The following is a 21,414-nucleotide window of genomic DNA, read 5'->3' as shown; positions in this document are numbered from 1 at the left end:
TAAGTGCTCCGCTCCGCTGAGGAGGCCAGTCCCCCCGCGGGGCGCGATTCCACTGCCTGTAATTTCTGATGCCCATTAGTGACCGCAAACAGAGCACCAGGTTCACACACGAGGAATACAGCCGCGCTGCGCTGCCACGCTGTAAAAAGACCCTTCTAATGCAATGTTATTGCATTATGCCCTCCTCGTAGACCAAGTCAAAAGTCCCATTTGTGGTCCCTGCAGAATATTATCAGAATTTCTTCTCCACAGTGTTGTCGTGGTTAAGCCAAATCTGGGCTGTATTTTGCAATCTATAGTTGAAATCCCTGCAAAATGTGTCCTAAAGTTTAACAGGAAGTCCGTTTCTTTCACCAACTGGCTGATTTCTCCAAGACTTTTAATGTGAAATTGACATTTTCTTTGCAAATAGACTCAACTTGTGCGTTTTCCAAAGATGAAAATCAATACAAATACAGCTGTAAATGTCATCAATTTGTCTCCCCACTTATGCTGATTGAGCTCCGAGCAACTACTGTGTACGTTTTGGCGAAAAAGAGAGAAAGAAGGTGAATCAGAGGGATGTGTAGAGATGGGAGGAGGGCGGATTTATCGATCAAGGGTGACCACATCTTAGCCACAGAGCCCCTCTCTCGTGATTAATCTTTGGGCTTAGAGTTGGCCAACGACACATGACAGGCCTCCCCCTCAAACTCCTCCATTTCTCTTCATTACTGGCCGTATTTTTGGACACCACAGTGGAGAGTAATCATTTACCTTTATTGTGTTTATAAAGCTGCGGCATGGATGACCCTTCCTATATTGAATTGAGGACATCAAAAGATCACTGGACATTGATTAGGAGGATATTAAAGTCATTCAAATGCTATATTTATATGTCAAACAACAGCAGAGTGAAAAGAGACGCCATCTCCGCCTAAACGAAAACGAATGGCTGGAAGACGGAGGAAGAGAGCGGCGAAACTCGAGGAATATGTTTTATTACATATTGAACATTTGAGGTAATTTTATCCCAGGCCAAAGAGGGGCTCTGATAATACAGCAGAATAATAGTCTTGGTAATTTCTTTATCGTCTGATCTCCTGACTCTAATGATTTTATTTTTCGTTCTCTCGCAGCGACCGAAAGCAAAGCCAGGTATCCACTTTACAGTCACAGCCAGAGCAGATTTACTGCAACACCACTTTTACGCCGCTGTGATTTCCGACCCAACACTTGTACGGCACAGAAATAACTGCACCAAATATGTCACATCATGAGCTGAAGTGGTCAGCACTTTCCAGCAGATACTTAATCACCAAATTTAATACATCTGGAAACAGCTAAATATTATAGATCATTCCTCAGGAAGAGGAATAGAGCAAGAGGAATGTAGTATAACTTATATTTTTACTCCCAGAGTGTCCCCTAAGCAGAGGAAATACACTGCTGCCGTGATTGATGACAAAGAACCCACTCTGAACCTCCGCGCCTCACAATTATCAACAAATGGGCTGAAGCAGATTTTATGTAATGATTAAAGCCGCTGTTAATTTCACATGAAGGTAATGAGCGGGGAGATTGACGGCCACTGTCCGGCACTCCATCACGCCTTTATAGTTAGTTTAAACGTTTTCACGACTCTTTTCCTCCTTCATTTGCATTTTGCCTCATTAGATATGGCCATTTCTGAGGCGGCCCGCGATATCCATTTCCTGGAGTTAATGCATTTTATTTGATCAGCCAAACCCTCTCAGTTAACTAGCTGTCATTCTGGCGTTTCGTATGACATCACTCCATTAGCACCCTGCATGCCACCTCATCCACACTCACTCCCTCTGCCTTAAGCAATTACAATGTCCCACTGTCACCGGATGCGGGGTTATTGTGTTTTTCGCCGGGTGTTATCTGCCCCAGTTGTTCTATCCGTCTTTCACTTCCCAATATTTTTCCCCGAGAATGTCTCTTTTTCGGGTTTATTTTTCACAACGGCCGCAGCAGAGGCCCAGCGGTGAGCAATAGCAGGCGCTCGGAGGGCTCAAAGTGCACGACCGGAGTGCGAGGCCCGGCTAACCAAGGGACCAGAGGTGTTTTGGAGGGCCTAATGGCATTTTGATGTTCATAAGCACTGCGGATGTGAGGGGAGTGGAGGCAGGGAGGTAGGAGAGAGGCCGTTTTGGGGGAGAGGAGGTGGAAGAGGAGGGGGGCACTGTCAGCGGAAGAGTTGCAGAGTCCTGACAGACAGAGAACGTGTTTTCTCATGTCACAGCTGATTACATTCACTCCGGAGTGGGAAAAGAGCAGGAGGGGACGGATCAACAGGGGAAACTTTCAGGTTGTTCCAGAGATGAAGTGCATTATCCTCAGAAACAATACTTCTATTTACTTTCCATGTTCAGAGACTTAAAACCCTCAGCTTATACCAAAAATCAGCCCTTTTTGGGGCACAACATCCTGTGAGGCATTGAGGAGTTTACAGCTTTTAAGCATTACCAACCAGTTTTTCGTGACATTTATCTCTCTACTCTTTCATTCTCCTTCATCATTTATTGATATAAACTTATCACAAAAGATAAAGCAATTTTTGTTTGGTAGATTGTTCCTTTGTTGTAATAATGCTTTTTAGCAGTGGCAGATTGCACTTTTAAATAAGCTGACAGAGCCCATTGTGGCACCAGCGTTATGATTTGCATATTAAGTTTCAGTTGGTCATAGATTTGAAACCAGGTAAGATAGATTGATCGCTCTTTTTGCATAAAATCTGGTGGGTGCTCTTTTACATCAGGTTTTCAGCATGTCCCATAGCACTGTTTCCTTCCCCCTAAAGTGTTTTCCTGAAATCCCAGTTTGAAGTCTAAGCATCAAAAAACTCGGGGTGTTCAATACCACTGTTTTTCAAACAAATACCAGTATGAGTACTTCTTGAGTGCTCATCTATGCCAAGTACTGATACCACTGGTTACTTATGATTAGGGATGGGTACCTTTCACATTTGAAATGATACGATACCGATGCCCAGTACCTGGCAATTGGTAGTGGTACTCAACAGTACCAATTTTCAGTACTTTTTTGTGTTTATGTGGTAAAAAAATATCAATTTGTTTAATGATAAAATCTCAATTTTTTCAATTTAGCATATTTATTCTTCAATATATAACCTGGAAATGCTGTGTTCATGGCCAGCATGGAAAATCACCTACTCTTCCTCTCCCTTACAGTCACAATGATGCGTTTAGGTACCTATACATGGTACCTTTCAATTTTACGTGAATTTGGTCGGTACCTATAAAAGTACTGTATTCGGTACCCATCCCTACTTTTGATACATAAAATTTCAATTAACAATGAAAGATCATTTTGATCAAAGACACAGTCACTCTGCCCAAAAAGTCCAAAATAAAACACAAGCAACTCTCTCTGAGTTTAAGATTTATTTTTACTAAATGAACAAAAGTTCAAAATAAAACTAACAACTGCCAGAGTTTTAGTTTTTTTTTCCAAATAACTGAAGTGCAAATAAAACAGTTTGACTGTTAACTCTCCCTGGTTCATTCATGTTGTCTGAACAGGACCTGATGCACGTTTGCCGTGGTGTCAAACCACAGCAATGTAGCGCCAACTACTGGTAAGGAGGACTTACTCGACATAGGACTTTTTGCTGTGAGTTTTAGCTGCTGGTATTGGCAGCCTTCACGAGTATCGATACCTTGAAACAAGGCTGGTATCGGCCGAGAGGCAACCCCCGGTCTTAGAATATGGGACAGTGTCAAAGTGCTAAAATCTGCTGTTTCTCGAGTGTCCACTTGAGGCTGGCTCTGGAAGTACTGAAAGTCACATACACACCAAGCCAAAAAAAAACTGTTTTCAAAGCAGAAGTTAACATAATTACAGCCTGGGTCCAAAAAACGTCTTCTGTCTGAATTGCTAAGTTTACTATTGGCACACACTGTACTGGGGGTAAATTTTTTCTAACTCAGCGGTTCAGAGGATATTAAGATCACAAGCTCGCCCAATCAGAGGCACAGCTCAGGTCACATGACTGACAGGCGCCTGACATCTGTATACAAAGCCCATGCCACTACCAATATTCCCGCGAGAGCCAATGTGCTTCATTTTCCATTTCAAAAACAGACCGGTACTCACCCCTCCCTAAAAAACATTAGGATCCAGACCCCAGTTATTCACATTACTCCCTACCTTGAAAAACACCTCATTACTTTTTTTTGCATACACATATTTGAGGGCTATTTAGAAAAATATGTGAACAAATTTCATTTTTTATTGCTTATTGCACTTTGTAGCAACTAATTTAGCTCTCCAGTTAGCAAGTCTGGACATAAATCTAAACATTTTATAAAAGTTTGGGATGTAAGGATTGTATTGATGTGATGCTAAAGTTTCATGCAAAGAAATACCACTACAGCATGTAAAAATGTAAAGATATGCTCTGGCAGACTTGGTAAGGAGGGTCATGAAGGGTCAAAAGAGAAATAAACAGGCTTTTAAAACAGCATAAGATTTATAAATCATGTCTGAACTTTTTGCAGGTAGTTTATTAAATAAATGTTTGATTCTGTTGTTGAATTATAGATCAGCAGAAAACAACTTTTTACACACCGTTGAAGCTTAAGCAGACAAAATCTGCCTGTCTGCCCCCGCTGTCTGCACCACTTTGTCCATTTATCTTCTGCCCCCCCCCCCTTTTTTTTTTTGTTCTGTGCACAGCCCCCTGAAAAAAAGCAATTAAATTCAAAAACGGCTGCATGAAAAGAGCAAAAACCCCAAGAATAAACTCCAGTTAGTTTGTGTCAGACAATTTTGGGCTTCCATGGGGTCTTTCCACGGTTTGCAGGGGACGCTATTTTCCCTCTATTCCTGAGATTACACGGGTTGTTGCACCAGGTGACCCTCATGGTCAAACGGGCGACGGTGAGCTTGGCAGAGTTTAGACTATCTTCCCCTGCACAGCAAACAGAGAAAAGATGCATTTTTAACAATTTGTCGGCTTTTTTTCCTCTCTTAGACACTCTGATCTTTGTGTAGTCTTTTAGATTTGGCGTATTAGAGTGCGATGTTGTCAAGAGTGACAGGAGTTAAAGATGGCAAGTTGATGTGACAGGATTTAATGCAAAGCTAAGGTGTTGACACATGTTGAAAAAGTGGACGAGTATTTTTATATTCTTACCTTAAATTCCAGCTATTTCTTCAACACTGCTTTATTCTTGCTCTCACCATTTGTGCAGCTGACCAGAGCAGTCATCCCCCTTCTTTCACCCTGAATGAAAAGAATCAAACACAATGGTTAACATGCAGCCTCTGCAAACTGGAAGATCACTGTTTATCTCCTGCAACACATGCAATCAGCACAAATGCTAGGCCGGGTCTGTCATTCTGAGCCTCCTGCCGAGGTGTTGAGAGGAGTCACCGTGGCGGAAAATCACCTGTTTAGGTGTTGAACACAGCCTCGCCTCTCCTTATTCCTGACTCTCCTTTCAGCTGCTATCCATATTACCCAGTGGCAGGAGATGTGGCAATAAAACCTGCTCTCTTTTCGCCTAGATTTAGCAGAATAACATAGGATCTGGAAGGGCTATCATCGAATGAAACACAATGATAATATTTCAGCTAAATCTGAAAGCACCTCCAACAACCTATCACTCACACAATGACGCCGAGCGCAGCAGATTTTCAGGGAGACTCTGAGTGTGCTCGCCTGAGCGGATCACATTATCTGCGAGTTGATCTGTGGCCTCTGTTTAACTCTGTTTAACTGGCCGTGTTGGCTTTTCTCTGTGTCCACATTCAATATCACAACACACATAATACTTTACACCAACAAGGGTTTTAAAACCTTTTTATCAAGTCTCTATTCAGGGAACAAAACTACCACAGTATCTGGTCTGAGTTTTATTCATCTTTTGGTGAAGAGTTAGAGGAAAATCGTCTGCTGTGTAGAAACTTTAAGCTCTAAATGAGGCAGGAACACTCACTCTTTGTCGACAGAAACTGGTCAAACCTCATCTTAGGATCTTGAAAATGGTGTTCTCTATCTCCAACATCGACAGCAAAGAATAAACAGTTAAATAATGACAGTGCTCAGCTGTTGAAAGACCTCAAATCACATACTGATAGAAAGAACCTCAAGATTGTGGAGATTTTTTTCTTTCAGAGGCAAAAAGCAAGGATGCAATTCGCCTTTTTCTTTCCGAATTCTTTAACAAACTGTTGAATTGGTCGTTTTTCCAGAATAACGTGCGTTTCTCACCACATAGCATGTATACACTAATGAAAGAAAATTTAGAAAATGAAAATTATAGAATGACACACGATCGTTTACAATATGACTTTGAACTAACAAAAACATCTACCTTACTGAAAGAACATGTTTGTTTTTATATGAAGAGTGCATTCTGTCCTATTTTTGGTCTCCACCATCTAACGATCACAATCTGTCCTAGCTGCCCTTGAATTTCTGAGTATTTTTCTTACAAGACAAATGTAGCAAGCAGCTTTGTAAGGGCCCTTACATCTTGGTGAAAAATGGGTTGTGTAGCTGGGTAACACTGCAAAAACTGACTTGAACCGACTTGAATATAAAACACTTGTTTTTACTCAATGAAAACTCACACACTAACTCATTCACAACTTTTACAGTATCTCCAGCACTAAACTTTTTTCTCTCAAATTCCTGTTTTTATAGAAGTGCATTCTGGGTAATGAAGTCCTTTTAACCAACTTAAAGCTTAAGCTATGAAACCATGCTCTTATTCTTTAAGTCAATAAAGAAACATGAAACAAATAATATTCAATTGAAATCTTTTCTCTTTTAACTTTATTCCACAAATAAACTTGCTCCTAGAGTTATGAACTCAGTAGTTTATTTAACTTCTTACATTCTCTATCCATAAGCCTTTTTTGGACATCTCAGGTGAATGTGGCTGATATTAAGTCTAACAAATGTGCTTCCAAGCAAAAGACTGAAAACTTGCTTAAGTGGACATTAGTTTGGATATTGAAGCTCCTGTGAGGAACTTTTGGCTTGTGATGATTTTGGTGCCTTCTTTGGTCAAAAAAATACCTCTTGTCCTTTCAAATTGGGTTTTGTACTTGTGCTCATAGTGAATTAAAGAATAAAGAAAACTTCCCAATTCATTGAGAATCTTGGCATTGTATGCCTCTTGGTGTCACCTACCCCCTGGTCAGGGTTTACAAATTAAAAAAAAAACTCAACGAGATAGTCGGCCTCTATAATGCTGGTCTGGACTGATTTTGAACATCAAATAGAGGCATGGATACTGACTTCAAACAGTTTCATGAGCAGCTAAAAACTCCTCTCAGGAGCTTTAATACATCACAACACATTGTTTTATTTTAACTTGCTCTGTCTTAGTGATTAGTTTGAGGTTTCACTTTCTAGCAAAGCACAAGTGAATGACTGATGTGCAGCTGATTCTTTTGAAATCTAAAATAATAAACCCTAACCTCTTGCTCAGCATTGACTCTTACAACAAAACAGACTTTGATTGAACATCAGTGAAGCTATGAAATGTTTTTTATTCCTAAGAGCTCCTCATCCATATGACTCTGTATCCCTTTGATGGCTTTGGGTGTTATTTTCCGATGTTGCAGGTTAATTGCAGCTTGACTGTGGATTTGTTATCCTGTTAGTTTTTCATTTAAGGTCAGTGTCGGCCTTTTTCTAACATTCGAGGAAGTGAAGATTTCCGAAGGACGGCCGCTGGACACATAAAAGACAATCTCGCGATTATCGAGGAAAAAAAGTGGATGACTTTCAGAGGAGGGGAGGCAATATCAATCACGGCCAATTTGAGGCCACCAACATGAAATATGATTTCATAAGACAAATGCGGTGTCATTCTTAATGTGCTTAACCTTTACTGTCAATGAAAAAGTATTGATCGCTCGGTGGCATTTTTTCATCATTTGATTTCAGAAAGTGTAATAATATATGGTGGTGGGGTAAAGATAAAAGATGAATGGCGACTGAATGATCTCGGATGAACAAACCTGAATTCCCTGCAGGGTGGAGAAGTGTGGAAAGATGTCTGGTTTGAGAATATTTTTACAGCTCAACTTTATAAGAAAAAGAAACACAGATATGAAGTCTACCTTTAATTCTGCAGCTGTATGTGAATATGCAGCCAGACATATAAGCAGCAGGGAGCAGGCAGCAGCTCCTAAGCAGTGTTTCTATTATTTCTCTATTCTGTTGAGTAATTGGGAGGTCTCCTATCTCTTCTTGGTCTTTGATCTACTTACTCAACCTAATAAGACTTTGCTCTGCTGCACTACAACCAAATCAGCAGTGCATTTTCAGCCCCCTAATAAGTGGTTAGCTTGATTTATATGGGTAATCTAGTCGATGTGGCGGGGCTCTACAGCCTCTCCCCGGCGCAAGGAGCCTCTTCACAGGCACAGGCCAGACCAGATGAGTCCATTACAGAGGGGGTAAAGATGGTCATTTCAGCCCTCCTCTCCTTCTCGAGTAACAGCGCGCTAGTGCATTATGACGCAGGAGGAATTCTCAGTCGAAGCGTATTGAAGGGAGCAGCGATACAGTGATGCATAACCACGCCGCTCGGCTCTATTGTGAGAGCAGGGATACTGTAGGGCCGCTGCCGCCGGAGGTGGAAAGACTCGGCTCGGCCCGCGGGGAGCCCCGGGGGCCAGAGGAAGCACTTAGAGTGGTAAAATGGCCACTTATTCACAGCCACCCTCCTGATCTCGCTGTTCCTCCCTACCCTGGAGCCTCCCACTGGGTTCTAGGAGCACAGGCCTCTGGGAGCCTTATGATGGACTGCACAGCCCTTTCTTCTGGACTGTACAATCCCCACCACAGTTAGCCTATTGTGGCCTCAGCAACAAAGAATAAGAGATGAAACTCACCCCCACCCACGTCGACTCTACCTGCACTTACCTTTTTTTTTTTTTTTTGCATTCAACTAAAAAACATCTGCAAGAGAGAAGAATGCTGTCCTGACAACAGATTTCTTTGACCTCTTTCAGCTGAATCCTCTGGCCAGCCAGGCGGCGGTAGCAGCAGCAGCAGCCATGGGATCCATCGCTGGGTCACAGGTGTTTGGGAACACCCTGTCGAACCTGCAAGGAGCTGCGGGACAGCTTGTCACAAACGCACAAGGCCAGGTGAGCGCACCGAAAACACCTCTCATTGATCAGTAAAACACACGGCTAATTAAAAACTGCAAACAGGAACAGGTCTGAGTCTGCAGTTTTAAATAAAACATCCTTATAGTATTCCTGATCTTTGCTCATAGATTTCCACTGGAGCCGTTTGTCTGCTCTCTGGTAACCTCCCCACCATATATTAAGCTTTTTGGGAATAAACAAAGCTCTCCTTACTCTTATCCGCATGCGCCTGTCGCAGTAAAACGCTGACCTTGTCATATTTACAGGGTGGCTGCAGAATTGTTCCATCAGTAGCCAGAGGCTTGAACGATGATGCTTGTCATTGTGGGACCCTATCTAATGAATCATCTTATCGCAGGAGCACACGGCACATATTAGAGGAAAATTGTACGGACATTGTGCCCTTTCATGCCACTCTGTGTTATTTACCTTAACCCTTGTTTCATCTGTTAACACTCCCTCCTGTGGAGTGAGCAGAAACACGAAAAACAGACATTTATGATGATGAGTTTTGTAAATTCATCCCACTCGAGGAGAGTTTCAGTCCCAGGCCTGAGTGTTTACTCTTAAGTGTTGTCCGTGCACAAGCTCTTGATGCTAAACGTCGCTAATGAGACAGTATGGACTTCCCTGGCTCACAAGGTGCCTGGAGCGCTGGGGACAGATCACTGTGGATATGGACTTGATGGGCTGCTCTGTGCTTTTGTAGTGTCTTGGCGGCTGACAGCCCCTGACATAATCAGGTCACAGAGACGGTCAAAGCCCTGGGCTACAGCCTTTGCTCCCCACCTCATTATTCCACAACATTATTCAGACAGAGGGCTCTGAAACATGCACTACCCTATCAGAAGGTCCCGCCCCCCTTCACCCCAACACGTAGGAGATTATACAGGCTAATACATACACCAAACAAGGCTGGAGGTTCATGAAACAAGCTCTGAGGACTTCTGTTAGCATAAAAAGCTGAAAAAACATGAATTTTGTATTGAATTCATTACGGATAAATGGACTTTACAAACTCTTCTCTAACCCCACTGTACTCCATGAGCACAAATTCAGCCTTTCTTGATTTTAACACACAGCATTATGTCTTTTGACCTCCTAATTTCAGCCTCAGCTCCATCAAAAAAGACCTTTTCATACGCAAGAGCTACAGGACCTTGAAAAGCTCCCGGTTTGATCAGCGTTCGCAGTTCAATATGTTTTTAAAGCTTAATCATATTGGGCCCGGCCTTTTTATTCTCCAAGGAGAATCAATGAGGCTCTTTTATCCCCTCCGCCTCTACAACAGTGATTATTGCTGTGGATAAAAGCCTGAATATTGTTAAGTCAATTCTACTCCTGATATTTTCTTTTTCCTTTTGGAATCTGCAGCATTTAAGTCAACATCTTTCTCTGCTTAAACACAGGAGTAAAAACACATGAGAGGACCAGGACGTCACAGGGATTGTTTTATGTCTTGATGTGTTTGTTGATAACCAGTTTCTTAAGCCCTGATGCTTTAAGGCCCAGTGAGGACTTTTTAAGAGCTCTTGAAATCGTCGTGCTTTTATATACTTGCCTGTTCAAAATCCACATTTTAAAATGAGATTATCAGCAACAAAACCAGTCGTTTCTAAATGCTATTTCTCTGTATTTATGGTCTGGTCTGTTTTCCCAGGGAAAAATGGATCTTTTAGTGCCACACTGAACGGCAGAGTTCACCAAGTGGGACGCAAGATCTGTTCTCTTTCTTGAAGAAAAGGGTTTCTGTGATTTATTTTGTTGTAATAATGGACACTAGTGAGTGACAGAGCACCGGCTAAAACACAGGTCATGATCATAGACTGTATGTAGAGTGGACAGCGTGGCTCCGCCATTTACGATTGTACGGTTTCAAGCCAAAATTCTCCCATCACAGGTGCAGCTATTGGCAAACGTTGTGCAGCCAGAGTCTGCGCAGTAGAGACCGTGAGGGATTCTGGGAGAATGTGAGTGGAGCTGGGTGACAAAAATTGTAATTTTCTTTTCTTTCGCGAGTCTAATCACTCCTTGACTCTACCTTCTGACATATTTTACTATTCCCGAAAAAATACACAGGAACGACAGCTGTCAATCATCATTAAACGTGACATAAAATCTTGTTTTTAGCCTCATATAACTAATATAAACGAAACTTCTCAGAAAAAAGAGGGCTTGGATACAAGGCAGCCAAATGATATCTTAAAATCACCACAGCAATCGGACGTGACAAACATTTCTACGAGGTGTATTAATTTTTTAAAGTTTGACCACAGCCCATCTGGAATGACTGGAGAGCCAGATTTTTTAACCTATACTGCAGCCAGCCACCAGGGGGAGCAGTTTTTGTGGGGACCTCACTTGGAGCCGAGCAAGATGACGTCCAATTTTTTTACAGTCTATGGTTATGATGTTTGTGATAATGTTCATTCCAACCTAGAGTTGGGTGGTAGGGGCTTCTGCTGCACAAACCTGCAACTGACGAGACATGCAAGCAACTTTTTTTCCTCCTCTTTTAATACGAAAATACACATGTGCAGGAGAGTTTTTTTCTGGGTAAGTAGGGGAGTGTGGTGCTTGCTGTGACAGGAGCACCAGCAGACAGTGAAGGAAGTGGAAATCGAAAGTTGCCACGTTTCAAATAATAGCTCTGCTCGACTTTAAATTTATACAGAACCTGATCGCTTAGCTGCGAAAAGTTGTCTTGAAGAAGAAAAGGAAAGTAGTTTTTAAAAGACCAGTGGATGATAGATCTCATGGGAAACAGAGTCTTTATCCCTGGAAAAACAATAGTGGACTTCAGATAGTCCTCAAAAATATTTGTAATACTACCCTGAAAAATTTCATCCACCCCGTGCCCATCATGTGTCAGCTCTCTAAGGCTCAGATTTGATCTGAATTTCAGCTTTCTTTGGAGTTTGCACCAAACTTCCCAAACATTTTCCCCTCTCGGGGTCTCAATTCACCGCATGAACAGTGGAGGAGAGAAAATGGGCAGAGATATTGCCTGGCGACCATGGCTAAAGACACAGATTGCCCTGGCTGGAGAGATGAGATGACACTTCTGTGGAAACAAGAGCAGCATAATCTTAATGAGTTCTGCTGGGTGAGGAGAGGCCCGATGCTCACATGTCATACAAAGAGGAGCGGCAAGCAAACACAGGAAGCCAGAAGAGAGGGCGTTAGCTGTGATTCAGAGGAGGTCCTGAAGCTGCTTATTTAAGTCACAATGAAACAAAAAAATATGTCTGAAGAAACTTTATCAAACCTGTCTTCGTCATATGGACGCTATATTTCCTGCTGGTTGTTTTAAGGTACTGCAACTTCTGTAGCACAAGCACTTTAGGTATGAACTAAGCAACCTCCCGCACTAGCAAACTGTTAAAGCACTTATATAAATACCTGAGCTATTTCAACAGTTAAACAATATGAAATTCTTAATGTGGACCAAGGCGGTAGTGGCTGATCTTTACATGCCATGCTGCAGTACTCCTCCAAAACACATAGTGGCAGTGTTGTTCAATGGACATTAACCCCAGTAGTGTTGTAAATACAGGTAACACAGTAGCACTTGGTGGATCCTTTAGGAGGAGATGCATGTCAGAATGTGTGTGTTGCCTTCTGAGTCGAAAAAGGGCCGAGCAGACCTTATACAGCAATATCTTGTATGTTGCAGTACTCCTCCATAACACATGAGGGCAGTGTGCTACATGCTATGTTTTCAGTTAGCTCGTTCACAGCAGTTTTAGACATATTATATCGACGCTAAGAGATGTTCCTGTGTATGATACGAGAACTAAAAGAAGAAATGATGAAGGCAGACACATTTGAGGGGAATGAATAATCAGCTGACTGACATGCAGTGATTCTTGACACAGTGTAAATACAGGAAGCAAAATTCTGCTTGTTGGACAAATCACAGGGCTTTAAACCTAGTTACATTTGAAAGGAAGTGCACGTCAGGTTTTGCATCAGAAAGTGGCTACACAGACCTATAGCGTAAGCTACATTTTTGATTCGCAGTAGAGGGCTAAACTAGGCTTCGTGCGTTAACCCTATTCTGTAGCGGCTGATCTGTAACCATTGCTTCGCAGTACTCCTCCTGAACACATGAGGGCAGTGTGGTGTGTTTGAATGTTTTCCGCTTTTTCACACCAATCTTGAGCATATTATCCTCATTTATCATGCAGCAACTATTACGAGGAATAATCTTGAGCAGACATTAGAGGAGATAAAATAAACAGCCAATTCATGGCGATGGTTAGGATACTCAGTGATACTGAACCAATATTTCAATCATTAATAATATAAACTTGTTGATGACTGACAAATAAATCAGTGGTACAAATTATGAAATGTTTCCCTTTAAAGGATGAGTAGGCTGCATTTTTTTTTGACTATTTAGCACTCGTAATTTGAGGGCCTGGATGACTTTGGGTCGAAGGGCCACATAGGTGAACTAGAAAAGCCCTCAGAGAGCGCAGACCTCTGCCAAGCATATTGTCAATACTTTAGCCCTACTTTAATGTTATACTTTCTTTCAGCAGACTGTCTGCTACAATTTGGTGTTAGTTACAGGTTTGTACGATAGTTTGTTACCTGACAGTATTGAAAATTATGATGACCCAGTACATATTTCATATTCTGGATCTTGGTATCCAGAATATTGACAGGATATGGATCGTATTTTTACATCTGTCCAAAATTTATGATGGAGTTATATACACATATGGTGAAAACGGCCCTATCTCACAATGATAAAGAATCCTTTAAAAAAATCCTGGATCCAGACAGTGATCCAGATCACCTCCAAAATTTAAAAACTTCTTTCTTATCCCGTTTTGAACATTTCCTAAAAATTTCATCAAGATTTGTTTGTTGGTTTTTGAATTATGATGTTCAAAGACAAACTCTACATAAGCTCCTTGGCTGAGGTAATTAATGACCAAAAAATATATATCACAGTTATCTTAACTGTTGTCTTTAACATCATCCCAGTAATACTATAAGTTCAGAATCAGTTGAATTAATGTGGCAATGATCCGTTTATTTTAAAACGTGAAATAAAGTCTTCCTCCTCTCAACTCCTCCAAGTCCTTCCAGCTTTGAAGAGCTCTGAGTCCCTGCCATGAAACATCTGCCTGAGATGCTCCGATGGAGAAGCATCGCATGGTGGGACGGGGGACGAGAGCTAAGCTGTCAGTTGCCCGCTCTTTTATTATGCTTATAGAACAACCACTTAGTCCAATGACAATGAATAATTGAGCGGAACAAGTTCCCTGCCACTGTGGCATGCAAAGCGGGATCAGTGGGACTCGGGAGACGAGAGCGTCAGGCAGGGCAATAAAATATGCTAAGTGGCAGGAGAGCATTACAGGGAATTTGTAAAGCCGGCGCTGAGAGAGAGATAAATTATCTCTCCCCTAATGCGAAGCAACGTAAGCAAATGAGCCGTGGCAAGGATGAATTACAGATCATCGGCCCACCTTTCTCTCACTGATCCCTCCCTATTATGTCAAAGAGAGGGGGACAGAGAGAGGAGGGGCAGGCAGGGCAGACACTGAAGCACATCAGCAGCAGCGGCGACAGAGATAGAGGCGAGTTAATGCTGTGCAGGAGCCGGGAGTCGTTTTGATGCTAAGATACAAACTTAAAGAAGACGAAGAAGAAAGCAATGTTTGAGAAAGTAGCCCAAATAACAGAGTTTGGAATGATGGACATGTCATCCGCATTGAGCTGCTCTCTGGTGTAATGAGCCTCGCTGGAGGAGAGATGTCAGCAAAGGGGGGGTGGGGGTGGCAGTGGCTGCTCAGAAGCAGTCCCCAGATGACATTAACCTTCATCATGGTGAAGAGGCGCTAAGACCCCCCTAAAGCGCCACTCCTGGCCACACTCTGGCAGCTCTGCAGCTCTGAGAGCTAAAACGCTGCAGTGACACTCTGCCGCCCCCTTTGATCTGCCCTTCCTGATTACAGCCACAGAAGAGAGGAAAGCAGGGGGGAGGTGGGGGGCGCTGGGGGGGGTGAAGTACCCCTGGGACCCTGAGAGTAGAATTAGAAGCACGGGGTCCTGTCTCACTCTCTGATGCTCCTCTTTTCTCCCTCTTATTGTTTCTTCTCGGCCTCTTTCTTCCCACTTCTGCTGCTCTGTGTGCGCCAGAGAGGAGGAAGAGAGGGTGAAACGGGGGTCTCTGTCTCTCAGCTGCCTCACTCCTGCTCACCAGAGACAGACAAAGACACTTAAGCACAAACACACAGTCACGCACACACACACACACACACACACGCTCTCATCCTGGCCTGGTTGATGGATAATACAGTCAGTGGTGTGCACCATCACACACACAGGTATTCGGAGCTGACCTTTGCAGGGCGCTCCCAGCAGTCTGCTTTAGCTTCACTTGTTCCAGGCTGTAAAACCACCTCAGAGACAGATGATCAGCGGACACTTGTGCATGTTTCTCCTCTTAAATCAAACTGCTCCGAAGCTGAGTGCTTTGATTAGCCTCGAAGCTCCGCAAAATGATCGTCTTACGCTTTCTTCTTCAAAAAAAAGAAAGAAAAAAAAAGCGCCACAGCAGCAGCGATCATTAAGATAGGCACCTCCAGTCGCGTTTACCCTCTCTGCTCCGTCTTCTTTTTTAAAACCACCCAGCTGATTTTGTCTCCTCTCTACCCCCTTTGTAGATAATTGGAACAATCCCACTGATGCCCAACTCTGCAGGGCCCTCCAGCCAATCAGGGGGTGGCAACCCAGCACTGCAGGTACAGCCAATTACACCTCAGCTTCTGACCAACGCTCAAGGCCAGATCATCGCCACGGTGATCGGCAATCAGATCCTGCCTGTCATCAACACCCAGGGAATCACGCTGTCACCAATCAAGCCCGGACAGCAGGTAACACACACACACACACACTTACAAAAACACACACACACATAAAGGGAAGATATCTTACAGCAGCTTATTATGCACTTAACTGATCTCCCAACAGCTGATTTTAAAACTGTCGAATGAGCAACACCTAGTGGAGTCAGACCAGAGCTGTGTTTACGCAGCTCACTCTTAACCCCTCATTTGCATCATTCCACTTTGGAAATTGGCACATTTCGTTCAATCGTTCCCCACATGTGTGTGTTTCAGTGTGTTTTCAGAAGGCACTTGTCAGGAAACCTTTCAGACTCAGACTCAGGGAGGCTGCTGAGCCCCTGCAGAGCCCAAACCCCTGAAAAAAAAACGCTTTTCATCACCCCACTTAAACCAAAATACACTCCTCCAGTCTCCACCTCCTTCCGATTTCCCTCCCCTCTTCTCTTCACTTCTCCTCTATTCCTCAATCACCCTCTCAAGCCTTATGATTTGTCCTCTCTGACCTGGACAACAAGTATTTTGTTTTTGATTTAAACCTACAACTTTGTTCCTTTTGTTTCAAGTTCTTACTGTAAGTGTGGAAAACTCCAGCTCTGTCGTTTTTCTCCTCTCGGTTTGAAGATCCATACAGTCAGATTCATGCACACAACAATGAAAATGTTATTGACTCGATAATGACGATGTCAGCGTGGAATTACAGGGTAAAAGTTCACATCGCAGGCCGCTACAGTGCAGGATGGATGAACTCCCAACAGATGGACGCCTAATTGTGGCTCCCGAAAAACACCAAATCATACTCTTGAATGAATTAATGCATTTGTAATAATGTTTATGCTTTTGTCTCCACTTCAAAGCCCGCGTGTACACATGGCTCCACGGGTATAATTTACGGTTGTCAGAGCTGGCAGTCTGGAATATTTCCAGTGAAGCTAGATAATTCTCCGAGCCTGTCAACAGTCCTGACAGTGTGTGCATCGCTGTTGACACCCCCCAAACAAACACATGCCACGGAGAAAATAATTAATTGCAAAAAAATAAATAAATAAAAAAAGAAGAAGAAGGAGGAGAAGCCAGAGTGTGGCAGAGACAGCTTTTCACTTTTAAAGTGTAGATGCACTGTCTTGATCTTGTAAACGCAATTCAAATGTGCATAAAACATGAAAATACATCGTTTTCTCGCCATCAGAGCACGGAGACTGCAGATCATGAATTATGTTTGATACAGGGACTGCTGTGTCCACATGTTTTTATTTCAGACTCAGGCTGCCATTAGTCGCGCCCCTGCAGGTCTGATGACTACAGAAAACATCTCTAATTGTCACAAACAGATTTTTTGTGCAGCTTCTGAAGCACCTGAGTCGTCTCCTGCATCAGTAAAACTCTGCTGTAGTCTGTCGAGGCATCGACACTGACTCCTCCACTGTCAGTCTGAATACTGCAGGCAGTAATTAGCATTTATCCATCATTAGCCGCGAGCTAAATCTCATTACATGCTCCTCCTGGATGGCTCATTTCATAGCCACTGATTGGTTAAGTGAGTCCATGTTACTAATGACATTATTGGTGTAAAGATGATTTTAATGATTGTGTCTCTGTGTGTTTGTGTTGTCGTGCAGCAGCAGGTTCAGTCAGGCCCGGCGTCATCTCAGCCCAACATGCTCCACATGCCCCACAGACAGAGCCCTCTCCACCAGGCCTCCTCCTCCTCCTCCACTTCCTCCTCCTCCTCGGCGCTCAGCGTGGGGCAGCTGGTCAGCAGTAAGTGTCCGACACAGTTCACAAAAACACAACATGTCCTCAAATGAAAGAGGGAAGATCATACACATTACTTGTCAAGGATATCTGTAGTTTTAAAACTGTGGGAGTGAAGCTACAAACATGGAAATAAGACTAGAGAATCACTGTGTGATGAAAAGCAGAGTGTCTCACCTTCTGAATACCTTGTAAAGATAAAGATTTCTTCTTCTTCTTTAATTTTTTGCTGTCTTTTTAAACAAATAAGGCATAGTGGGTGATTTATTGATTTGCCTTTTTAAAAGATCTGTAAAGGGTTAGAAGTTCTCGGAAATATCTGAGCTCTTTCTTTATCTTAACAAATTGAATTTGTCTTTATTCAAACAAATGAAAACATTGCCTATATGAGACTAGTTTCAGCAGAAGATATCACATCTGATGCTGTGGGCCTGTATGCATATCCAGCCATTAGCAGTGAAAACAGACTGTTTGTGCTAATGGTGACATGTATGACCCAGGTTAACACCCCAACAGAGCTTCGGATTCAATGGTGGTAGACTCACACCTGTTTAGCTGTTTTAAAGATGGCGGGCGCTGTGCTCATGCGTTGCTGTTAAAGACGAAATATTCAAGGGGGGCAGATACTTGGGGGTCGAATGAATCATTTGGAAAAGTCAGACATTGTGAAGATAAACTGTAAGTTAAGATTTAGGAGACTCAATATTTTTAACTGTTTATGTGGAGTGGGAATGCACAATTCCAGTTTGTTGGATGGAGGTTTTCCAGAAAGTTCCCCAGACATATGATGTTCCTGCACCTGCTTTGCCTTCATGGTGCTGTTGGTGAACTGGCAAATTTTCGGCAGTCGTGCATACAGCTAATGCTACGGCAAAATGGGCCATTCCATAACAAAACATTATGACTACTAGTTTGTCTGTTTAATGACTGAATGTGGCCCTGGTCTAATAGCATATTTGATCTATTATTTTAAAAATATAAACAAAAATAGAGGTTGGATTGTAGTTTTTGTTTGTCTGTTTTTGGGTTGGCCTATCTGGGTATTTCAAAAACAGGGTCACCAGTCTGGAATCCCTGTTTTTAGGGTCATGAGTTGAAATGTTTGGAAACTTCTGCTCTAGTGTGTATCAACTGCACCAGAATGATGTTTGTTGGGTTGATTTACACATTAAGTCTTTGCCTTTTTTTTTGTTTATTAGTTAGTAGTTGGTTTATTTGACAGGGACCATGCAAAACAAGAAAGCTGTCAACCCACAGTTAGCTAAAGAGCTAATTTTCATTTGTGGACCCTGGTAGGGCTGAACGATTTTGGAAAATAATCTAATTGCAATTATTTTGGACCAATATTGCGATTTAGCATGCGATTTTTGGGGGGGTGTTTATCCTCTACATTATTCATTTAACATAAGCAATAAACTGTTCTTTAGTATGACCAACACAACAAAGGATACTGTCAACATATAAACAAATCTTTCCTGTAATGAGATGAATCGATGCATGAATTGATAAAATCAACATATCTAACTATTACAATCACAGTAGAATATTGACTGATTGATTTAACCTCAAGCAGAACAACAAAGTAAATATGAATCCTCTCTTCTATGAATCTCACACCAAATAAACTCCAAAAATGTGAATAAGACCAAATCTCTGGCTTAACTATTGAAATATGTCAACATGTGGCATGCACTGTTTTACGTCATGAAAAAGAAACACTGTGTGAACATAGATATCAAATGTATCAAAGTCTTACTGATCTCTCATTGGTAACAAAACACAAACTAAAGTGCTGAAATGTAAATAAAAAAGTTTTGTCTCAACTGCTAAAATATGTAAACTTTTGGATTGCTCTTTTAAAATGCACTTTAAAACTTAAAAAAAAAAATTGCAGCCTTTGCGATTTGAAAATTGCATCCTATTACATTGTGATGTTGGTTTAAATTAGATTAATTGTTCAGCCCTAGTCCATGGGCAGGAAGATGTAAAACAAACATTCAGTACAAATGATAAAACAAGCGTGCTAGCATTTAAACAATTTACTCAACAACAGTCCATCATACATTTAAAGTCATGTTTCATTGTGTCTAGTTGATGCAGAGGGTTAAATCAGTGATCACATGATTGTTTTTTTCCTTAAGCCATAATTTCAGTTAAGTTTTAAAAACACTGAGGCTTGTACAGTCTGTAATGTAGGTAGGATTTGAGTTTCATTTTTCTGCTGCTCTGAATGAAAACACAGACTGTCCAAACGCAGTTTTTCCAAGTTTAACTGAACAGTCTCCTCTTGCTGATGCCCTGGTCTCCTTTAGATTATTCCTTCAGATTATATCCCCAATCCTTCCTTGAATTGAAACGTTTCAAATTTTGAGTTTGAGATGGTGTAAGTCTTGTCCCGGGAGTTGCTGGTTCGACCCCCAACCCCGGCCATTTGCTGCATGCCTTTCCCTACTCTCTAATACTCATATTTCCTGTTTCTCTTCAGCTGTTCTATCAAATATAAGAAAAAATGCCACGAAATCTAAGAAAACAAGAAAAGCACTCAGAGAACGCAGACCTCCACCAAGCATATTGTGATTGTCACCAACACTTTAGTCCCACTTTAATGTTATACTCCCTTTCAGCAGACTGTCTGCTACAATCTGCAATCCGACCATTTATCGTGGAGTTATAAACACATATGGTGAAAACAGCCCTATCTCATATTGATAAAGAATCCTTTAAAAAAAATCCTGGATCCAGACGGTGATCTGGATCACCTCCAAAATTTAATCACTTCTTCTTTATCCCATTTTGAACATTTCATGAAAATTTCATCAAGTTCCATTTGTTGCTTTTTGTGTTATGTTGTTCACAGACAAACAAACAAACTCTCCCAAAAACATAACCTCCTTAGCGGAGGTAATAAACAAATAAAAAAATTTATTATGTTTCACTTTTCTGATATAAAAAGGATAATAACTGTAGGAAGAAACTAGTCTGAGTGAAAATTGTATTTTGAGGACCGGAGAAAAGAGAAAACAAAGCATGACTACAAACATAGCATGTAAGACAAAGATGCTTTGTAGTTTCATATTTGGGATGCTCAGTATCTTCATTATTCCCAGTGTGGACAGTTTTTGATTGATCCCCGACTTTTCTTATGGGCACGTTCATGTCCTGACTCTCGCGTCTTTGGTTTATTAAATGATCCAAAGTGGCATGTGTTCTGTTTAATGAACATAAGTTTCTCTTCCCCAAAGCGGGGGCCTCTGGCAGAGCCTTATAAATCACTGGGCCACAGCCTGTCAGCATCCAGCTATTGCCTTTAAAAACTCTGTTTTATTCAGATAAATTTCATTTGTCAGAGTCGATTCCCCTAAACTCCATGTAAACTCATTTCAAAGGCAGCTACATTGCCTCCAAATTTAATAAAAAACAAGTCGCCATTGATCAGCTGGTTGTAGACACTGTGTTTGGTTTGTGTTTACTTCTAGCTTGGAAAATATCCTTTAAACAATATTTTAGTCTGCTCAGAATCATTGTGGCTGGGCTCTGAGGTAAATAAAATTAATGCTTTATGCTGAGTATGAGATGTATCACTTTCTCTCAACATCAGTTACGCACAGAGCGGCACAGACGCAAAGTAAAATCCCAATACTCTGAA

The 21,414-nt window shown here is 41.9% G+C and overlaps 1 protein-coding gene across 5 annotated transcripts in view; it reads left to right on the top strand.

The window, feature by feature from the left end:
• pou6f2 (POU class 6 homeobox 2) overlaps nucleotides 1–21,414 on the top strand; it is a 100,869-nt gene that overhangs the window by 67,126 nt on the left and 12,329 nt on the right. For 4 of the 5 annotated variants that reach the window (XM_074693193.1, XM_074693188.1, XM_074693190.1 and 1 more), the window contains 3 exons: nucleotides 9,007–9,144; nucleotides 15,834–16,043; nucleotides 17,633–17,774. In XM_074693193.1, the coding sequence (XP_074549294.1) occupies nucleotides 9,007–9,144; nucleotides 15,834–16,043; nucleotides 17,633–17,774 (490 nt within the window). The remainder of the gene's footprint in view (nucleotides 1–9,006; nucleotides 9,145–15,833; nucleotides 16,044–17,632; nucleotides 17,775–21,414) is intronic. The other variant, XM_074693191.1, reaches the window with a different exon arrangement.

The sequence above is a fragment of the Halichoeres trimaculatus genome, unplaced genomic scaffold (assembly GCF_033239565.1).
Source record: "Halichoeres trimaculatus isolate MK-OKI-2021-1 unplaced genomic scaffold, fHalTri1.1 fHalTri1_scaffold_18, whole genome shotgun sequence".
NCBI lineage: Eukaryota > Metazoa > Chordata > Actinopteri > Labriformes > Labridae > Halichoeres > Halichoeres trimaculatus.
Note: the sequence above shows the minus strand (reverse complement) of the source record. Positions and strands in the feature narration are given on the sequence as shown.